We start from the raw sequence: 18,838 nt of genomic DNA, 5'->3' as shown, positions 1-18,838 counted from the left end.
CCTCTTAACCTCTGAAGGCTCAGAGGTCACAGAATAAAATATTGGGAGACGCCTCTCTGCTGCTGCCACATGAGCCTGAGTTGAGAGAGGAGGTGGCTTCCCAGCTCGAGGGACTGAGTCCGGGCCTGGCTCCTGCCCCACCAGACCCAGCACCTCTGGATGGTTTTGTCATGTAGTCTTACGTCCACTAGAGGTTGAGCTTGGACCACAAAGGCTTCCCCGGCTGCTGCTACTCCTTCTTAGAAACTCTGTGATTGTGCCAAGCTCATTGGTACTTAAAAGGATTTGGGATGGGAGGGGGAACAGGAGCAGTGCCTGTCTCGGCGACTAAAAGAGCTGGAGTCGGGCCCATGCTGGTTCTGCTCAGGGCGCTCCAGGGCGGGGCACAGGTCGCATCGGGCGGCCCTCCTGTGCCAAGTTCTCTGAGCAGAGAGCACAGCACAGCAAGAGATGAAGGTATTTTGAGTGGCCTCGTGGCGTTTTCTGGAACCTCTCGCAGGCTAGGTTCTCAGCAGGCCCATCCTGATCCTTGATGTGCATGCTCTTGAGCAGCCCCGCCTGGGATGGCATGTCTGCTCCTAGGCTGGCTGGCCTGGACCCTGAGTTGGCAAGGGTCCGCTTCGCCATGCCAGGTTGCCCGGGATCCAGGGCTCACACAAAGCACCCTCCCTCTCGCAGGGTGTTTAGCGTGTGTGTTCCTTGGGAGCCCACGCCTATGCCAGAAAGCCTGTGATGTTTTCTGGTACATCTGCGTTAGATGGCTACATGTTCCCATCCAGCCTCCGTGAATATGGAGCCATTTAAAACATTTTTTAAAACCCTTTGAAGCCAAAGTCTTCTAATGCCACCAAGAGAGAGGAGAGGGTAGGGCAGGAGCAAAGCCTCTTAAGAGAATGAGGATATCTTCCCGGGTGGCAGTTAAAACTGCTGTTGTGACAACCAACAGGCATTTTGTTGGAGGAAAAGGAAAAGCTAGAAACCACTGTGTTAGCCTTGTAGGGTAAACTTAAGCAAGTTTTTCTATGAAGCAGGAGGAAAACACTGAATATCCCGATAATGAAAAGGCAGAGCTCGACCATTTAGGCTACAGTATACTCTTTTTCAAGTTTATTTATTTTTGAGAGACAGCACAAGTGGGGGAGGGGCAGAGAGAGAGAGAGAGAGAATCCCAAGCAGACTCTGCCCAGTGCGGGGCTTGAACTCACAAAAACCAAGAGACGTGACCTGAGTCGAAACCAAGAGTCAGACGCTTAACTGGCTGAGCCACCCAGGTGCTCTAGAGTGTACTCTTAACTAAATTTGTGGCTGAAACCTTATTCTTTGGCACAAATTTACTACAAAGCTATATTCTCTTTGAATATCGTCCTCCCAGACATCCGGCTCGCCCGTCCCTCCTCAGTCATGATTTCCTTAACAGCCCTGTCCTCATGCCCTCTTGCCCGTGTGGGACCTGCTCCTGGGTTCCCAGAGACCAGGTCAGCTCTCTGCAGAAGCATGTGACCAGGGATGTGCACTGCATGGGGCCCGTGCCCCCCGTGTTTCCCTGGGGAACTCTCCTGCCGACCTGCAGGGCCGGCCGGGCCAGGGGCTGCCACGCTCGCCTCCCGGATGGACGCCCGTGAGGGCCCGGCCTCCACGCTGCACAGCCGGGGCCTAGCATGTCGCCCACTGGCCTGGCCAGGGCCTGCTGGCCTGAGAGGGGCCCTGGCCTGTTGTGCACGTCGCAGCATGGGCTTCGCTTGAATTGCCCTCTCCGGTGCCCAGCCCCCCACGCAAGTCGAGAGCTTAAAAGTGAACGAACCCCTTTGGCTTCCAGTGATATTAACACGTGGTTCTCATGCTTTTCTCTGTATGTGTATGTGTGTTTGTGTCTTGCTTGTTTTCTTTTTCCAGATGACTAAGTCGGTTACTAACCCGGAGGAGTTGGGAGGACTGGCTTCACAAATGACCAGTGACTATGGGCACCTGGCTCTCCAGGGCCAGATGGCAGCAGCCACGGCGGAACCAGAGGAGGTCTGCCATCATAAGCCCCTGTTTTAAGAAGCACATGCACACTGGTACCCACGCCCGGGGGATGCTCTATAGCGTAGCTCCACCCTAGAAGATTCCAGCCTGATAGCCGAAACCAGGCTTAGTTTTCACTGCTCTCCTGCCAGCCCTCCAGGTCCAGATCCAGTAGCCCGGGGCTGTGCCCAGAGCTCACTGTCCTTTCTGATGCCAACAGGCTGAGAGCTGGGTCCATCTGGGGATGCGGGTTCTCAGACAGACGGCCTCTGCTGAGAGTGTTCGGCCAGCTCACCTCCCTTCCAGCCCATCACCTGGCTCCCAGGGCAGAACACATGCTGCCATCATCCCCGTGCTTAGCACATCCCCCGCAGTTATTTTCCTGTTTCTAAAGGCTCACAGAGATGTTGGAAGAACCAAGTATGGGAGTTAACTGCCTCTGATTAAGGGCCGGGTAGCCTGCTTTTGTGTAACAAAGTCTTGTCCGAATATGGTTGGTGGCTTTCTAAGATCTACCCCCCATTATCTCCTTTGGACCCCTCTGTATTACCTACCTGCCTTCGCTAAACGCACTTTCCTTAGTGGCCAAACACAGACTTTGCCTTAGAATGCCTGCACCTGTAAGATTCTGAATTTGGTGAGAAGTTGGTCCCAAAGGCCACTTTCTAAGAACCTGCTTTCATCTCTGATACCCCAAGTAATCGGGTGGTCCTCTGGGAAACAAACAAGCCGGTGGGGGCTTCACATGCCTGAATGCTGCACCCATACCAGTGTTAGCACACAGAAGGTGCCCCTCCCCGAGCGACCGCCCGGCTCCTTAGAGACTGAAAGCTCAGTCTGGAATAAAGAATAGTGGAGTCGATTATAGGGACACTGGGAAGATGAAGGTAACTACATACTGTGGGAGTTAGCATAGCCATTTATGAAGCACAGATCCTGTATATGATATTCCTAAATGAAGCGTGCTGTCAGGATGGAAGGCTGTGACTGATCTACCTTTCTCTTTGTGGTGACAGCCCGTGTCCCCAGGTTACTTGGTGTCATTTCTTCTAGGAGTCCCTTCTAAGTATGTGTTTACAAAGACTCCCAGAGATAATGCAGGAATGACCAAAACAAAATCACTTGCTAACATATGTTGTAACAACGCATGTAAATAGGAGTATCATATGTATGTACTTGCATACATATATATCTAGCATGGGATGATGTAAGTTTCTAACAGTGCCTGCATTTTGAGATTTCAGTATGGTTGAGTATTAAGGCTGCAGCATGAATAATTCTGTTTGTAATGAGTCTGTTAAGTTACTACCAAGAAAGAAAAATCATCAGACCTCCCCACCTTGACCCCAGTTAGGATTCTCTTGATTCTTTACACAGTCCTGTTATTTTTTTTAATTCTTTTTTAATGTTTATTTTTTGAGAGACAGCACAGGCAAGGGAGGATCAGAGAGAGGGGGAGACCCAGAATCTGAAGCCGGCTCCAGGCTCTGAGCTGTCAGCACAGAGCCCGACACAGGGCTGAAACCCACGAACAGTGAGATCATGACCTGAAGTCGATGCTTAACCGACTGAGCCACACAGGTGGCCCCTGCCCAATCTTTTTTTTTTTTTTTAAATAGGCTCCCTGTGTTAGTAAGATCATCTGGACTCCTATAACTCCTTTGATTTTACTCGTGCTTTTGAATTTCCTGAATAAATGTAAGGGAACTTGGGTTACAGAAAGGGACAGTTTGGACAGAAGGAAGCAATGTTAGGCTTTGTAGGACTGAAACACTAACAGGCTGTGGGGAAGGTTCGGATCTCTGTTTGCAGAAATCTTTCAAGACGGAATCTACATTTGTCTGGTTGGTTCAGATGTTGACCTGCCTGAGTTACTGAGTGAAGAGCCCATGATCTGTGGAGACCTTTCCACATCTGAGTTCTTCGCAGCTACCCGGCCCATGTGTGAAACAAGCAGGTTTTCTTACTGCAACCCAGAGCATGAAGCAAAATACAAAATAATGCCAGAGCAGCCGGGAAAGAAAAGGTATCGTTAAAAGCACAACACAAAATGACTTTAGTTCCTGGCCCTGCGTTTGTAGCAGCTGACGTTTTCATTACGGTTCTCCCTTTTCACCATTGCATCTTGAGTTATATTTTACATTCCAGACACAAGAGCAGTGTGACCTGAAGCAAAAGGGGGCAGAGAGAATATAAAATTACCAGTGGCTTGCTCAGGAAAATTCTTTGTGTGCATTTGCCAGACAGATATTTACGGGAAAACTGAGAAGGTTGGGAGATCCCTAAAGCAATGTAGTTTTTTTTTTTTTTTTCCAAGACTGTGGAATTAGTTTTATATCCAAGAGGGCCCCACATCACAGCATGTGAAAGTATTTATACCCAGGGCAAATACGAAGCCATTCCCCCGGCCGCAGTCCTGTAGGCTGTGCCGAGTCAGCGCTTTGGGCTTTCCTGGAATGTGACCGTTCGCGGACAGGTCCCAATTCTGCCCTCTGAACATCCAGCAGGAGTTTTATCTGCTGCCGCTTCCATGGGAAACGCAACTCCGGTTAACATCACCGTGAAAACTACTTTCTTCAGAAAAACTAAAACCCTCAGGCAACTTCACGATCTAAGAGCACTGCTCTCCTTAAAAAAGGAAATGTAGATCCTGTGAGCCCCAAGTCCTGAATATAAATGCCGGGGGAAGGTTCTAGTGACTACAGCTTTGTCTCTGGAGAAAACTCTGCTGGGACCATCTGTAATACTGCCTGTCTCCAAAGCCGGCGGGAACGTTCGTCAAGAGCCTGTGGCAAGAACCACAGCCTTTTCCCAAAAAATGAGACGAGTGTCTGCTCTAGAATTCTCTAAAACTTTCCACTCCAGGACACAGTTTCTATAGGTGGGAAGTGATTCTTTGCTTCTGTTGTACACTTTTGATTTCTCCTTTTAAGGAGAAATTTGTAAAGCCTGTCATGATAGCCATTTGTTGCCTCTTCAGTGTTCTCAAGCTCTCCCAGGCAGTTATGTGACCTGATTTCAGATGTGATGGTTTTGGAAGCCTGAGAAAAATCTGTACATTTTGTTTAGTTTTATGTAGTAAAGAAGATGATCCGTATTTCTGAGACCGCCCCCTCCACTTGAAATTTGATCCAAAATTTCATAAAGGCCAGACTTCCAATTTCCACCAAGGCATAAAACCAGGAGACGATGCCCATTTTATTTGGGCAAGAAGGGAATTGAAGGCTTTTCTCGCCGTTCGAGTAACGCTTTGACTAAAGCTGCCAACTTAAAACCCCAAGTTGGATGTCTCTGAGCAATATTCCTTTATAACACACCCTGGTGGTAAGGCGGATCACCCTGGGGACTGGTCCTGTTTGCTGAGAATTGCAGTGTTGCTTTGACAAGTTAACATTTTTAAAGCCCTTATCTTTTTTGAATACAGTCTTCAAAACACATTCCCTTTCTCGGATGTTCCTCCAGCAGTACAGGATGTTCTGGGACACTGCAATAGAGTACGTTGCTTCTGTCATCCCCTTTTACGTAAACGCTTGCTCTGACGGTCCCACGTAGAAAAGAATACGATGAGAGGCGTTCATCAGGTCCATACCACGCGTCACACCTGTGACGGCTGCGGCCTCATTTACCGTCACAACTGCACAGTCCTTTGTTCTTCCCCATTTCACAGGTTAGCTGAGGTTCAGGGAGCTTACATTGTCCAAGACCACATAGCTACAGGAGTTAGTGTGGAAGCCACTTGAAATGACTTTTTGGAATAAGTGAAGTTTCAAGTAAGTACATAATGCATGGAAATGCCGGGATTCAAACCCAGGGCATCACAGCCTTTGCTCTTTGCCCCTCACCGAGCTTCCTCTTATCACAGCAGTGAACATTCACGTGGCACTTTCTACTTGGAGATGTTTTCACACACATATCTTTGACTTGGTGGGGTGTCAGCCCCGGGAAGTAGGGCAGCTTCTGTCCCATTTCACAGGTGAGGGACCAGAGGCCTGGGAGGTTAGCTGGCTCACCCAGGGAGTTGATGTCCATGAGAGGGCCGGCCAGAAGCAGGGTCCATGGGCCTTTCTGCTGCCCATGCTGCCTTCATGGGCCAAGGGCCAGGAGTGGGGCTGGCATCCTGGGACGCCTCCCTTTCTTGTTGTGTTCAGCCCTCGGCCTGTGGACGTGCGCAAACCCTATTTCAGCATGTCCTTTGTGACCCTCCGTCCTCCTGCATGCTGTCCACATAGGGCCGTGCGGCCAAGTATATAGGAGGATTGCATGGCAACCAAGAAGGCAGTCATGTGACCTGGCACAGACGTGATACCCAGACTGAGGGCTGGATTGGCCAGGAACTCCACGGGCTTGTACACCTGTGGCCTTATTTTAGGCGCATCCTTTTGCTTTCTGGTGCTGGTCTTCATCGGGGCTTCCTAACTGGAATCTCATCGCTAATGATCAGTGTCCCAGCTCCATAATCGTCTTTACAGGATCCTTTGCTACGTGCACTATGTCCCCTCCAAGGAAGAGGCTGAGCATCGGGACGTTGGGGTGCTTTTCATAGCATGGCCTCTTGCAGGGGTGCAGAGGGAGCATGCGAGTGTCCTGCCCGCCCATAGGTTTCAAGGCTCGACACAGTGCGGGAGCAGGTCCCTTCTCCCTCATACCCCGAGGGTGATTTGAGAGTGATTTAAGAGACCTCTGCTGGCACTGGTACCCACCACTGTGCAGACCGGAAGCTCAGGCATGGTTCCAAGGAGAGAGTAGGAGCAGAGCACGGAGAATGTTCTTTCTGGGCCTGGCCCTTACTAGCACCGAGGTCACCCACCTCACTCTTAAGAGCTCTGACCCCGGGAGGCGCTTTGAAAGTCCTGCATGTTTGACTCAAGGCTCACTTTTTAAACATAATTCAGCTATTTTTAAAACTATTAGGAAAACCTGTGTGTATTTTTGAACATACTCTGGGCCAAATGGTAACCCATTGGGGGCCACCAGCGCCTTACCGTGGGCTGCTGGGTGGCTTGTGCAGATGTCAGGCTGAGGCAAGTCTCTGCCTGCTATGCTTTAGGGGACTACGGGGAAAATCGCTCCTGTTTGCCTTATGCACAAAACAGGATTTTCTCAACACTGCAGCCAAAGCAAAATACAGAAATGAGTTGGTGGCCAAGGCTATCTATATCTGGCCTTCAGAGTCTGACATTTAAACTTTGGCTCATTTAGCCTTATTGTTGACTTTTTATTGAGTCAAAGATAGAAGTTTTGACTCCTATAGGAAAGGTATACTTAATAACAGATGATATCAATTTTACATGTTGACTTTCCATGAGAGGTTTGGGTGGGGGGTAGGGGGCAGAGGGTGGCTCTGATCACTTCTCTTCACAGTCTCTGCACAGTCTCTTCATCTGTCATTGAGGTCTGACTAGTGAAGTCGTTTTTATTTTGAAATCATATGTTTCTTCCTCCATTTGTGCTTTCCCAGCAGCACCTGTCATTTAGAGCTCTGTAGGCATCCTTGACACAGAGCTCTTGCCTATGGATTAGTGCTGAGCCTCAAGCGTTTCCGGTTAAAGTACACGGATCTGAAAAAGCCTCGAGAGCCAGGCTGAGTTTTCAGCTTTCATGGGGCATCTTCCTACTTCAGCTGGGCCTCATGTTTAAACCAACAGCAAACAGCTACATTTCAGGGGTATTTCTGCTGAGTGGGTTGAATCGGACTGGAGATGGTCCATAAGAAACCCGGCCTGCCTGATCGTGAAGCTTTCGCAGCATCCCCAAAAGAGCCGAAGTTCCACTTTCTGGATCAGGACAATTTTCCATTAAATGGATTTAAACATGCTTTCGGCCTTAAAAGGTTAAGGGAATTACCTATCTTCCCAAAAGCATTATGTGTTTCAATAACAGAGTTAACATTTGCAGCCCCCTTGACTGCCCAAAGCCCCCCTTCCTAATAGGACGATGCTGGAAGATAGCACCCAGGTGGTCCAGATCTCCCAGCTTTTACTCGAGACACCAGAGATCTTAGCAGCTATTCTTGGTAGAATAGCTGGAAGGAGAAGCCACGGCTTCTTGCTATCGTGGAGTCTTGGAAATAATGCTTGTTCACGAGAGCTTACGGTTTTTTGTTTTTAGCTGCTTACTTCAGCTGGAGGGCAGATTATTTATGGCAGCTGTATTGATCAGACCCAAATGAAAATTGATGTGAAATCGCCAGAGGAATGCACACTTTGGGCGGTGGAATTTATTACCCCATAAAGAGACAGCTGGCAGCTTATCCATAGTGGAGCTCGTTTGGGTTCTTTTAGGCCAAGTACCTTTTATAATCACATGACCCAGAGGTCACTAAAAGAATGCGTGCCTGCTGAGCCTTTAGCTCTGAAAATATACCTTTTTAAGGAAACCTCAACCTTGCCTGATAGGCAGCCTGGGCCCAGTGTGGATATAGCTGAGGAAGGGGGCGTTCTGATTGGAAACATCCCGATGTTGCAAGAATCTGCAAGCTTTATGCTTCTTACTAAAGCTGTATATTTTGAACTTCTAATTATTTTTTAGGACTGTTGTGTGGAATAAATGAAAGCAAATGCAATACCTGCTTAGAAGAGGCCCTGACACACAGTAGGGGCTCAATAAGTGCTTGAATGGCTAATAATTACCCCCACAGAGTTCATCTAATGAACCTCCCTATCAGGTGGCTCAGATACAAGTTGGCAGTTCACTGGAAAAGGTAGCAAATATCAGAAAGCCATTAGGCTAGCAGGATGAGGTGTAGGCCTGCTTCCTGGGGACCGTGGGCATTTTACAGTCTCTAAAAGGGGAAGTGAAATCAATGAAATTCCATACTCCACCAAGCACAGACTCCTAACAGCAGTGGAATTTTCCTAGCCAGGCTCCCGTAGGATGTAGGAGAAATTTTCCACGTAGGGGAGACCTCGATGGCAGAATCCCTCATGCTTCTCTTTCCCCACCCCGGGCTTGCCTCCGCAGATCGGCTTCCAGATTCGCACACGTGTGCAGGACCTGGGCCACGGCTGCATCTTCCTGGTGCAGAAGGCGGGGGCCCTCCAGGTGTGCCCCACGGACAGCTACACCAAGAGGGAGCTCATCGAGTGTGCCCGTGCAGTCACAGAGAAGGTAAGGAGCAGCCCTCAGGTCAGACACGGCCACGGTCACCCACACCCGCCCTCGATGGCCCACCGTGACCAGTGACATAAGCGGGACGCTATGCCAAAAAGGATCCAGTCAGGTCTGGTCTTCCCCCACATGCAGGGATTCCCCAGGGATGGGGCACATAAGGGGGCCAGGGTAATCCATAGCCCTGAGAAATTCCGAACATGGGACGTACTGTCCCATGAAAGTCAGGGCCCCGGCTGTGCACCTCCTTGATGGGTTTTCTTGTAGGTAGACTGGACAGACCACATCACAGTCACGTGAGTACCAGGAGCCCCCTTTTGACACTCGTCCCCTGGGCTTCCTTCTCAGGGAGGCTCCCAGGTGCTGGGGACTGAGTAAGAAGGGCCTGAAGCTCTCTTCGGGTTACCTCCTTCCTCCCAGAAGAGACTGAGGTGTGCAAGGGTTGAGCACCGCACCCAAAGTCGCACGGCACCTTGGTTGAAAGAGCAGGATCCTGTGTGATCTTTTTAGAGTCTAGCAGCGGCTGTTTGTGGAGAGAACCCCATGGTGTAGCGAGTGGGGCTCCAGGGTCTCAGCTAAGTTATCTCACCTTTCTGAGCCTCTGTACCCTCACCTGCAGAATGAGCACAGAGAAATACATTTCCTGGCCCATAGGGTTGTGAAAATGAAATGCAGTGATAAGCGTGAAGGTGCTTGCTTGGCATCATGCCAGACACACAACCCAACGTGTCACAGATACTTGCTGTCCTCTGTAAGCTGCCTTGTGACACCCTCCTCCCACGAAATGTACCCTGCTCGACGAAGCCGGTTCTCCGCATCCCTTCGTTCCCGTGGCTCCCTGATGGCCCCAAAGTATACTCCTCTTCTGCTTTGCTCATTTCTTAAGAGTCCTTTTTCAGGACAGCTGTTTTGCAGGCCGAAGCATCTGTGCTTTGCTGGCTTCTCCCTCTCCTTCTCTTGGGTCCCCAGGACACAGAGCTCTGCCCTGTTGAGCAGCCTGGCCACAGGACTCAAGGGCCGGGTGGGGGACCCCTCACCTGGCAGCTGCCGGTACAGATGCTTTTCTGTACAGGGCTGCCAGCCGAAGCCAAGCAACGCCTGGCCGTCTCCTGCAGCCCACAGGACTACCCAGGCCTCCTCGGACTCCACAGGATGAGGAAATAAATCTCTCAGCCGGAGGAAGGCATTCTCCCTCCTTTCAAAGCCCTGCCTTGTTGTCGAAGTTACTCTGGCCGGGTTCCCTTGTTGAAGACCTTGGAATTGGCACATGAAGGCGGGGAGGCAGAGGTCCAAGCAACATGATCTTCCTGAGCTGTTCTCTGTCTTACTGCTTCTCCCGGCGGAGGGTCCCTGCCACCTCCTGCCTGGAGGAGGCTCAGAGTCAGAGGATCAGCTGTTCAGACTAAACCAGACTTTTTGGTGCTTTCTTGCTACGTGCTCTGGCCCCCCATCTCCACCTGGTGTGTCTTTCTTACATGTCCTGATTGTGTCTGTAACTTCCCACCAGCCGCAAGAGACTTCACTTGCTCATCTTCGTGTCCTTGTCCCCTAGGAACTAGTAGCTGCTCAGTAAACTCACACAGCTTTTGTAGCAGGCAGACACTGTTTCCGTACTCTTTGAATCTGGCTGAGAACGTCCCTTTCGTTCTCATAATCACTCGTCTTGGCCTTTGTCTCCTCAGAGAGTTCTTTCTGGAAACTAGATGCTTGATTCTCAGGCCATCTCTCTTCCTGGTGGGACATAGTGGCATTTAACTCCAGGAAGGAGAATCAGGCAAAGGAGGAAGAGAAGCTCTTCCTTGTGGGCTAGTCTTGGGATGTGGCCGGTGCTCGGGAAGTGGGCCCTCTGCCCTGCATGCTGGGTTGTGTCCACCACCTCTCCTAAGATGTGAGCAGCGCAGAAGGAAGAGAGCATACAAGCTCTGTGCCTCTCAGTGTTGCTATAACTCCTCTGTCCCGGCCATTGTATTTTTAGAAAATGCATTCACGAAACTTTGCAGACTCTTCTATGAGCCAGTCATAGTCAAGGGTGGTGCGTGTGTGGGCACAGAAAGATTAATACGACAGCTCCAGACTGTCTCTCAACTCAGAGCCTCCGGTCACTGGCTGGACGCGTGCTGTTTTAACCTGTGCTGAATGAGCTGCCCCGAAGCCAGGGACAGCATGCTCGTGTCTCTGGACGAGGACGCCTGACACTTTGAGCTGGCTTCTGCAGGATGAGCAAGTTAGTGGCTGGAGAATGGGGAGGGGAGGCACAGCAGGCAGGGGGCAGACCCACTGCATGAGAGGCGGGGGAAGTGAGGAGCTGGCCGATGTGGCAAGAATGTGGCAGGAAGCCACAGAAGTGGAACTGGTCTGGTCGTGGGAGGAACTCAGCTTCCCTTGACAGCAGGGGAGAATTGTACGCAAGGGCGTGGGGTTAGCTTTGTGTTATAGGAAAGTATGTCTAGGAATAGCGAGGGTTTTCTAGAAGGGGTGATGGGTGGCAGGTGGCAGTGAAGGGTTTCTGACTTGAAAGGCACTGGAGGGAACACAGCCAACTTGCTGGACTCTCAGGTCACTGGAATTATTATTTAGTGACAGGTGATATAGCTCAAGGGAGTGTTGGGGTGGAGAGGTGACGCACGCAGGTCTGCTCTGGGCTCTAGCCTCAGTGGAGTCGACCATGAAGAATTTCTCATCGATAGGCAGCCAGAGGAAGGAATATCGAGTGTTAGCAGAAGGCTGTTCTACAGAAAACCTTATCAGAGCAGGGCACAAATGATCACACCTTTCACAGGAGCCTGAACTTCTTTCTGGTTCCACAAATGTAATCCTATTAAAAGTATCTCCCTGCTGATCACCTAGTATGTGATCATGTGTCATGCTAGACAGTTTACATACGTCCTCCCTCCTTATTCCTCCCAACAAGCCTTATAGGCAAGAAATAATATCCCCATTTTACAGATGAGGAAGGAAACCAAGGTCAAACAGCTTGCCCCAAGTTGTTTAGCCAGCCGGGGTACCTGGGTGGCTCTGTCAGTTGAGCGTCCAACTTTGGATCAGGTCATGATCTCAAGGTCTGTGAGTTCAAGCCCCACGTCGGGCTCTGTGCTGACAGCTCGGAGCCTGGAGCCTGTTTCAGATTCTGTGTCTCCCTCTCTCTCTGACCCTCCCCTGTTCATGCTCTGTCTCTCTCTGTCTCAAAAATAAATAAACATTTTTAAAAAAAAAAGTTGTTTAGCCAGTGAATGATATTCACTGGTATTCAGCCTGTGATGTTGGCACCAAAACTGTGTTGTTAACCCATCAGCTGCGTGGAGTCCCAGAGAGGAAATTAAGTGTTTTGTATTGTACTTTTCTCCCCCTGGTTTTGAGATGCAATTGACAAAGGCACTAACTGTAGGCTGTACCGGATGATGCTTTATCTGTCTTGTGTATTATAAAATGATTACCACAAGAAGTTTAGTTACAGTCCACCATCTCATGTAGATAAGAAATGTATATATATATTTCCCGGTGGTAAGATCTCTTAAGATTTACTCTTAACCCTGCTGTATAATATGGATGAATGCTACATCCCTAGTACTTATTTTGTAACTGGAAGTTTATGCCTTTTAAACACCTTTGTTCAAAACACAACTTGATTCCCACCAGGAATCTGATCCCTTTTTCCATGAGGTTGGTTGGTTGGGTTTTGTTTTGTTTTAATTTTTATTCAATGCGTGCAAACAAAAAAAAAAACTTCACCCATTTATCCTAACTCCCATCCCCTGCCTCTGGCAACTACCAATCTGTTCTCTGTCTCTGCAAGCTTGCCTTTTTTTTTTTTTTTAATGTTTTTTTTTTGGTTTTTTTTTGTTTTTTTTTTTTTGAGAGAGAGAGAGAGGGAGGGAGGGAGGGAGGGAGGGGCAGAGTGAGAGAGAGGGAGACACAGAATCTGAAACAGGCTCCAGGCTCTGAGGTGTCAGCACAGAGTCCAACACGGGCTTGAACCAACAGACCGGACCGTGAGATCATGCCCTGAGCTAAAGTCAGACATTTAACCAAATGAGCCACCCAGGCACCCCTTGGCTTTTTAAATTCTATTTTAGGTTCCACATATGAGAGATCAAATGGCATTTCTTCCTCAGACTTATTTCACTTAGACCTTCGAGGTCTATCCATGTTGTCGCAAATGGCAAGATTTTATTCTTTTTCTGGCTGAATAATATCCCACTGGATGATAGGTCCCATATTTTCTTTATCCATTCGTCCGTCAGTGGATATTTAGGTTGTTTCCAGTGTTTGGCTACTGTAAATAATGCTGCAGTGAACCTAGAGGTACATATCTTTTTGAGTTAGAATTTTTGTTTTCTTCAGTTACATACCCAGAAGTGAAATTGCTGGATTATATGATAGCTCTGTTTGTAATATTTTGAGGAAACTCCCTGCTGTTTGCCCTAGTGGCTACACCAATTTACATTCCCACCAGTACTGCAAGAGGGCCCCCTTTTCTCAACATTCTCACCAACACTTTTTCTTTCTTGTCTTTTTGATAATAGCCATGCCAGCAGGTGCGAGATGGTATCTCATAGTGGTTTTGATTTTCCTGATAGGTAATGACTTTGAGCATCTTGTCATGTACCTGTGGCTCATCTGTTTGTCTTCTTTGGGAAAATGTCCATTCAGATCTTTAGCTCATTTTTATCATTAGATTGTTCTTCTGCTATTGAGTTGTATGTCTTATTTACATATCTTAGGTATTAAACCCTTATCACATATGTGATTTGTAAATGCTTTATTCAGTAGGCTGCTTTTTATTTTGCTGATGGTTTCTTTGCTGTGCAGAAGCTTTTTAGTTTTCCGTAGTCTCACTTGTTCATTTTTGCTTTTGTTGTTTCATTTTTGATGTCAGATTCTAAAGTTCATCACCAGGACTTATGTCAAGAAGCTTACTGCCTATGTTTTCTTTAGGAGTTTCATGGTTTTCTTTCTTACATTCAAGTATTTAATCCTTTTTAATTTTTGTGTATGCTGTATGACAGTGGTCCAATTTAAATTTTTTGCATGTAGCTGTCCAATTTTCCCAACATCATTTATTCAAGAGACTGTTCGTTCTCCATTGTATGTTCTTGGCTCCTTTGTCGTAAATTAATTGACTGTATGCTTGGGTTTATTCTTTGACTGCCTGTTCCTTTGATCCATGTGTCTGTTTTTATGCCAGTACCATAATGTTTTGACTACTGTAACTTTGAAGTATAGTTTTAAATCAGGGAGTATGATACTTCCAACTTTGTTCTTCTTTCTCAAGATTGCTTTGTCCATTCAGGGTCATTTGTGGCTCTGTAGAAATTTTAGGATTGTTTGTTGTATTTCTGTGAAAAATGCCATTGGAATTTGAATAGGGATTGTGTTGAATCTGTAGATAGCTTTGACTAGTATGGACATTTTAACATTGATTATTCCAATCTGTGAACATGGAGAATCTTTCCATTTATTTGTGCCTTCTTCAACTTCTTTCTTTAATGTCTTGTAGTTTTTCTATACATAGGTGTCTGACCTCCTTGGTTAAATGTATTCCTAGGTCTTGTATTCTTTTCAATGCAGTTGTATAAATGGGATTGTTTTCTTAATTTCTCTCTGATGGTTCCGTATTAGGGAAATATAACAGATTTTTCTGTATTGTTTTTGTATCCTGCAACTTTACTGAATTCATTGATGACTTCCGACAGTTTTAGATGGAGTCTTGAGGGTTTTCTGTATACAATATGTCATCTGCACATAGTGACGGTTTGACTTTTTCCTTTCCAGTTTGGATTCCTTTTATTTCTCTGAATTGCCTGATTGCTTTGGCTAGGGTTTCCAATATTCTGTTGAATAAAAATGGCGAGTGTGGGGATCTTTATCTTGTTCCTAATCTTAGAAGAGAAGCTCTGAGCTTTTCACTATTGAGAATGATGTTAGCTGTGGGTTTATCATGTGGGCTTTATTATGTTCAGGTACATACCCTCTATACCTACTTTGTTGAGAGTTTTTATTATCAAGGGGTATTGAATTTTGTCCATTGGTTTTTCTATATCTATTGAGATGATCAAAAGGTTTTTATCCTTTGTTGGGGTACCACATGGACTGATTTGTAGATGTTGAATCATCCTTGCTTCCCTGGAGTAAATCCCACTTGATCATGGTGTATGGTCCTTTTAATGTTTTGAATTCAGTTCACTATATTTTGTTGAGGATTTTTGCATCTATGTTCATCAGGCATATTGGCCTGCAATTTTCTTTTCTTGTGGCATCTTTGTCTGGCTTTGATATCAGGGTAATTTGGGCTTTATAAAACAAGTTTGGAAGAATTCCCTCCTTTTCTGTTTTTTGAGTTGTTTTTTTTTTTTTTCAGTGATGTTTGAGTCTGAAAATCTTTGGGTTACATCTTTTTCATTTCCCTGTTCCCCCTGGCATTCTCTCTGTACCTACAGGTGTCCTTGGTGTTGTCAGCTCTCCAGGCTGGGAACAAGGGGACCCAGGCATGTATCACAGCTGCCACTGCCGTATCTGGGATTATCGCCGACCTGGACACCACCATCATGTTTGCGACTGCAGGGACCCTGAATGCAGAGAACAACGAGACCTTTGCAGACCACAGGTATGGGAGGGGAGGCCGTCCTGGGGGCTTCTGGATCTGGAAAGGTTCAGGCTGGCCTGATGGATGTTAGAGACTGCTCAGAAGCCAGAAATGCGGTTATCCATGTTGATTTCAATAAGATGCTCAAGGGGAGAAAGTGAACCACATAATCAAAACAAGCCCTTCCTGCCAACTGTAAACATGTAGTCATGTTCCAGCTTTGTGCCTTTCACAGCCTGAACCCAGCCTGCTCTGGCAGAGGACAGCTTTTTGATCTTCTACTTGCCAAGCTGAAAAGATGTGCCTCTCATTTGCTCCCAACCCCCGTGGGAGTGGCCAGGACAGCCACATTTAGCTCTTACATAAATGGGGAGTGGGGCTCTGAGCCTCCTGTCTCTCCCAGACTGGCTCTTTAGGCCCTGCTCCTGGAGGCTGGTGCGGGGGTCTCCACTTGCTGTTAGAGAACCACCCCCCCTCCCCAGTAGCCTTGCCACATGTCTGTCACCTTTCTTCCTCTCTCTTCAGTCCCAGGGCCGGGCTAGGGAGGAGACTGCCAATGCTGTCACCCATTCCAGGACCCAGCTGACCTCTCACTGAGCTACAGGGTGGGGGGCCAAACTGGTGGGCCTGAATCTTTCGTGGAAGTTTACTATTAATCGACTAGGTGGATACTGGGCTGACTTTGCTCTCCTCTCCCAATTTTCCTACACAGAAAATGAGTACCCCTGATAAGGGAGGGGAAACACATCACCTCTCTTTTTCAAAGCCCTGTAACAAAAAGCCCCGTATGAAGGGTTTCTTTGCTTCCTAATTGCTGGTAGTCAAACTTTGCCCTTTGTCTGTCCCCATCTCCTCTGCCCTCCCCCCTTTCTCAGGGAGAACATTCTGAAGACAGCCAAGGCCTTGGTGGAAGACACGAAACTACTGGTGTCAGGGGCTGCGTCCACCCCGGACAAGCTGGCCCAGGCAGCCCAGTCGTCGGCAGCCACCATCACCCAGCTCGCTGAAGTGGTCAAGCTGGGGGCCGCCAGCCTCGGCTCTAATGACCCTGAGACGCAGGTATGGGTGGGCCTCGGGGGGCAGGTCAGTCACCCTCATGTTCCCATAAACACTGCGCCACAGACCGCGGAAGAGGCCCAGGGCGAAATAGGAACTTCTGCAGTAACCAGTAGGTGCGCGAGTATGTCTGTTGCTTTGGGGTCTGCTAGTAGGCATTTATCCTGGCAGGACGGTGGCACAGACTGTGACGGCAGCCACGAGGGTAGGGATGACTGATGAGGGATTGAGCACAGTGACCCCTTGGGTATATGGGAGAGGGAAAGGGTGGGATGAGTGAGTGGATGGTGGCTCCCTGGAGAGACAGCCGGCATGGACAGGGAGACAAAGGCAGGTTTGGCATGGGACCGTGCTAGACACACGTGCAGGTGGAACTGGAGAGGGGGCATAAGCCTGCAGAGTTAAGGGCATGTGGATTCAGGGGTGTTGCCATACAGACAATGACTACAGCCATAGGAGAGGAAGAGCATGAGGCAAGAGAAAAAGGGGGGTTCAAGGCAGAGCTGAGGAAGACACCATTTAAGACCGTGGTAAGGAGAAAGGGATGCCCAGAGAGATTGAGGAGCAGCAGCAGCTGATAGGAGGAAAGCCAGGGGTCCTGATGCTAAGAGCGGGCGTGTTTCATTCCACCGGAGGCACGGCTGAGTTGTCGAGAAGGTGAAGGTCTGAGAGCTGGCCACTGGCTGTCGTGCCACCGAGCGCCATTTGTGTGGAGTGGCCCGGTGAGGGAAAGGAAGGAAGCCAGCATGTATGGACACCCCTTGAGAAGTCTGGCTCTGGAGGGACGGGGAGGGACGAGCTCTGGGCTGGGAAGGGCTCTGTGCTCCTGTAACCATGCTTTGATTTAGCGCCATCTGCCCGCTCCTTTGTCCTCAGCCTGGTGGTCCAGGTGAGGGACAGCACCCACAGTTCGCTAACCTCGGAGAGCCAAGTACCCACCACCGCTCCAGCGCAAGGTGGATACTCAGCAAATGTCTCCTTAGCTTTTACGGAACCAGTAGCCAACCAGGGCTACCAGTAACGGACTCTACCCGTTCCCAAGGGCAGAACCGAAAACCCCTCTGCTCCATCCCAGCACCATCAGATGGCAAACACCTCCGTGTTCACTGCTTAAACCACTCTGTTAGCTCGTCTATTTGGTCCACGTGGACAAAACTGGATTGGAAGCCGCCTACCATCCAGTGCCCCTGTTGACGACAGCTACTGTTGTGGTTAACACAAGGCCGTCAGCTTTGCTCGCATGTGACCATGACCCTTCCCTGCCCGACATCCTCCAGTGGAGCAGAGCTCCATGAGGAAACGTTCCACGTGTGGCCATTTCACTCCTCCTGCTGGATTTCTCTCTGATAACATCTGAGCTCCGATTGGCTGCCCCTTGGAATTTGAAGCATTCACAGAAATGCCTACCTGTGGTATTGTTCTTACCCAGTGGAGGAAGGAAAAGCTTGAAAACGCTCAGTGAGGTTGGAATCCACACTCTCCGAGCCTGGCTCAGCCTTAGGAAGAGTGAACAGGCTGGGGAGCATTTAAGTCTTTGAACACACGGAAATGTATCGAATTATATAGTCTTCCCTCCCAAATGGTCTAGTAGATGTCCTAGAGCCCCAACTGCTAATGAGATCTCTAGTGGAAAATATCCTTTCAGAAAAATGTGCCTACTCACCAGTCAGATGCCCAGTGACCAGGGATGGGACGGTGCATGCTGGGTGTTAACAGCAAACTTTGCTCGCTGTCCCTTGTTCTTCCCTGGCTGCCCCTCCCCGCTGTGATGACCAGAATCAGTGTGAGTGAGGTCCACACCTTTCAGCCCTTCCTCAGGAGCCGATCCCCTTCTGCCCCGTGTTTCAGAGGTTGCCAGAGGCTCCATGTACCCTGAGGGTAAGAAGGTACAGGATGGAGCCTGAAAGGTGGGAGGGGCAGAGGCACAGTGTCACTGTGCTCCCCAGCCATCTGGGACACTAGAGTTTCTGATGTGTTCTCATGTATGTTACGCAGCCACCCTCACAGCCGGGCAGTGAGATACAGTGGCACTGCCAATGCCATTTGTACGTGAGGAGCCGAAGCCCTAGAGCATAATCCAAGTGTGAA

At 48.7% G+C, this 18,838-nt stretch overlaps 1 protein-coding gene across 7 annotated transcripts in view; it reads left to right on the top strand.

The window, feature by feature from the left end:
* TLN2 (talin 2) overlaps positions 1-18,838 on the top strand; it is a 447,276-nt gene that overhangs the window by 385,364 nt on the left and 43,074 nt on the right. For 5 of the 7 annotated variants that reach the window (XM_043555271.1, XM_043555268.1, XM_043555272.1 and 2 more), the window contains 4 exons: positions 1,894-2,013; positions 8,965-9,111; positions 15,549-15,715; positions 16,570-16,753. In XM_043555271.1, coding sequence (XP_043411206.1) covers positions 1,894-2,013; positions 8,965-9,111; positions 15,549-15,715; positions 16,570-16,753 — 618 coding nt within the window. The remainder of the gene's footprint in view (positions 1-1,893; positions 2,014-8,964; positions 9,112-15,548; positions 15,716-16,569; positions 16,754-18,838) is intronic. The other 2 variants (XM_043555274.1, XM_043555273.1) reach the window with 1 other exon arrangement.

The sequence above is a fragment of the Prionailurus bengalensis genome, chromosome B3, assembly GCF_016509475.1.
Source record: "Prionailurus bengalensis isolate Pbe53 chromosome B3, Fcat_Pben_1.1_paternal_pri, whole genome shotgun sequence".
NCBI classification, from domain to species: domain Eukaryota; kingdom Metazoa; phylum Chordata; class Mammalia; order Carnivora; family Felidae; genus Prionailurus; species Prionailurus bengalensis.
Note: the sequence above shows the minus strand (reverse complement) of the source record. Positions and strands in the feature narration are given on the sequence as shown.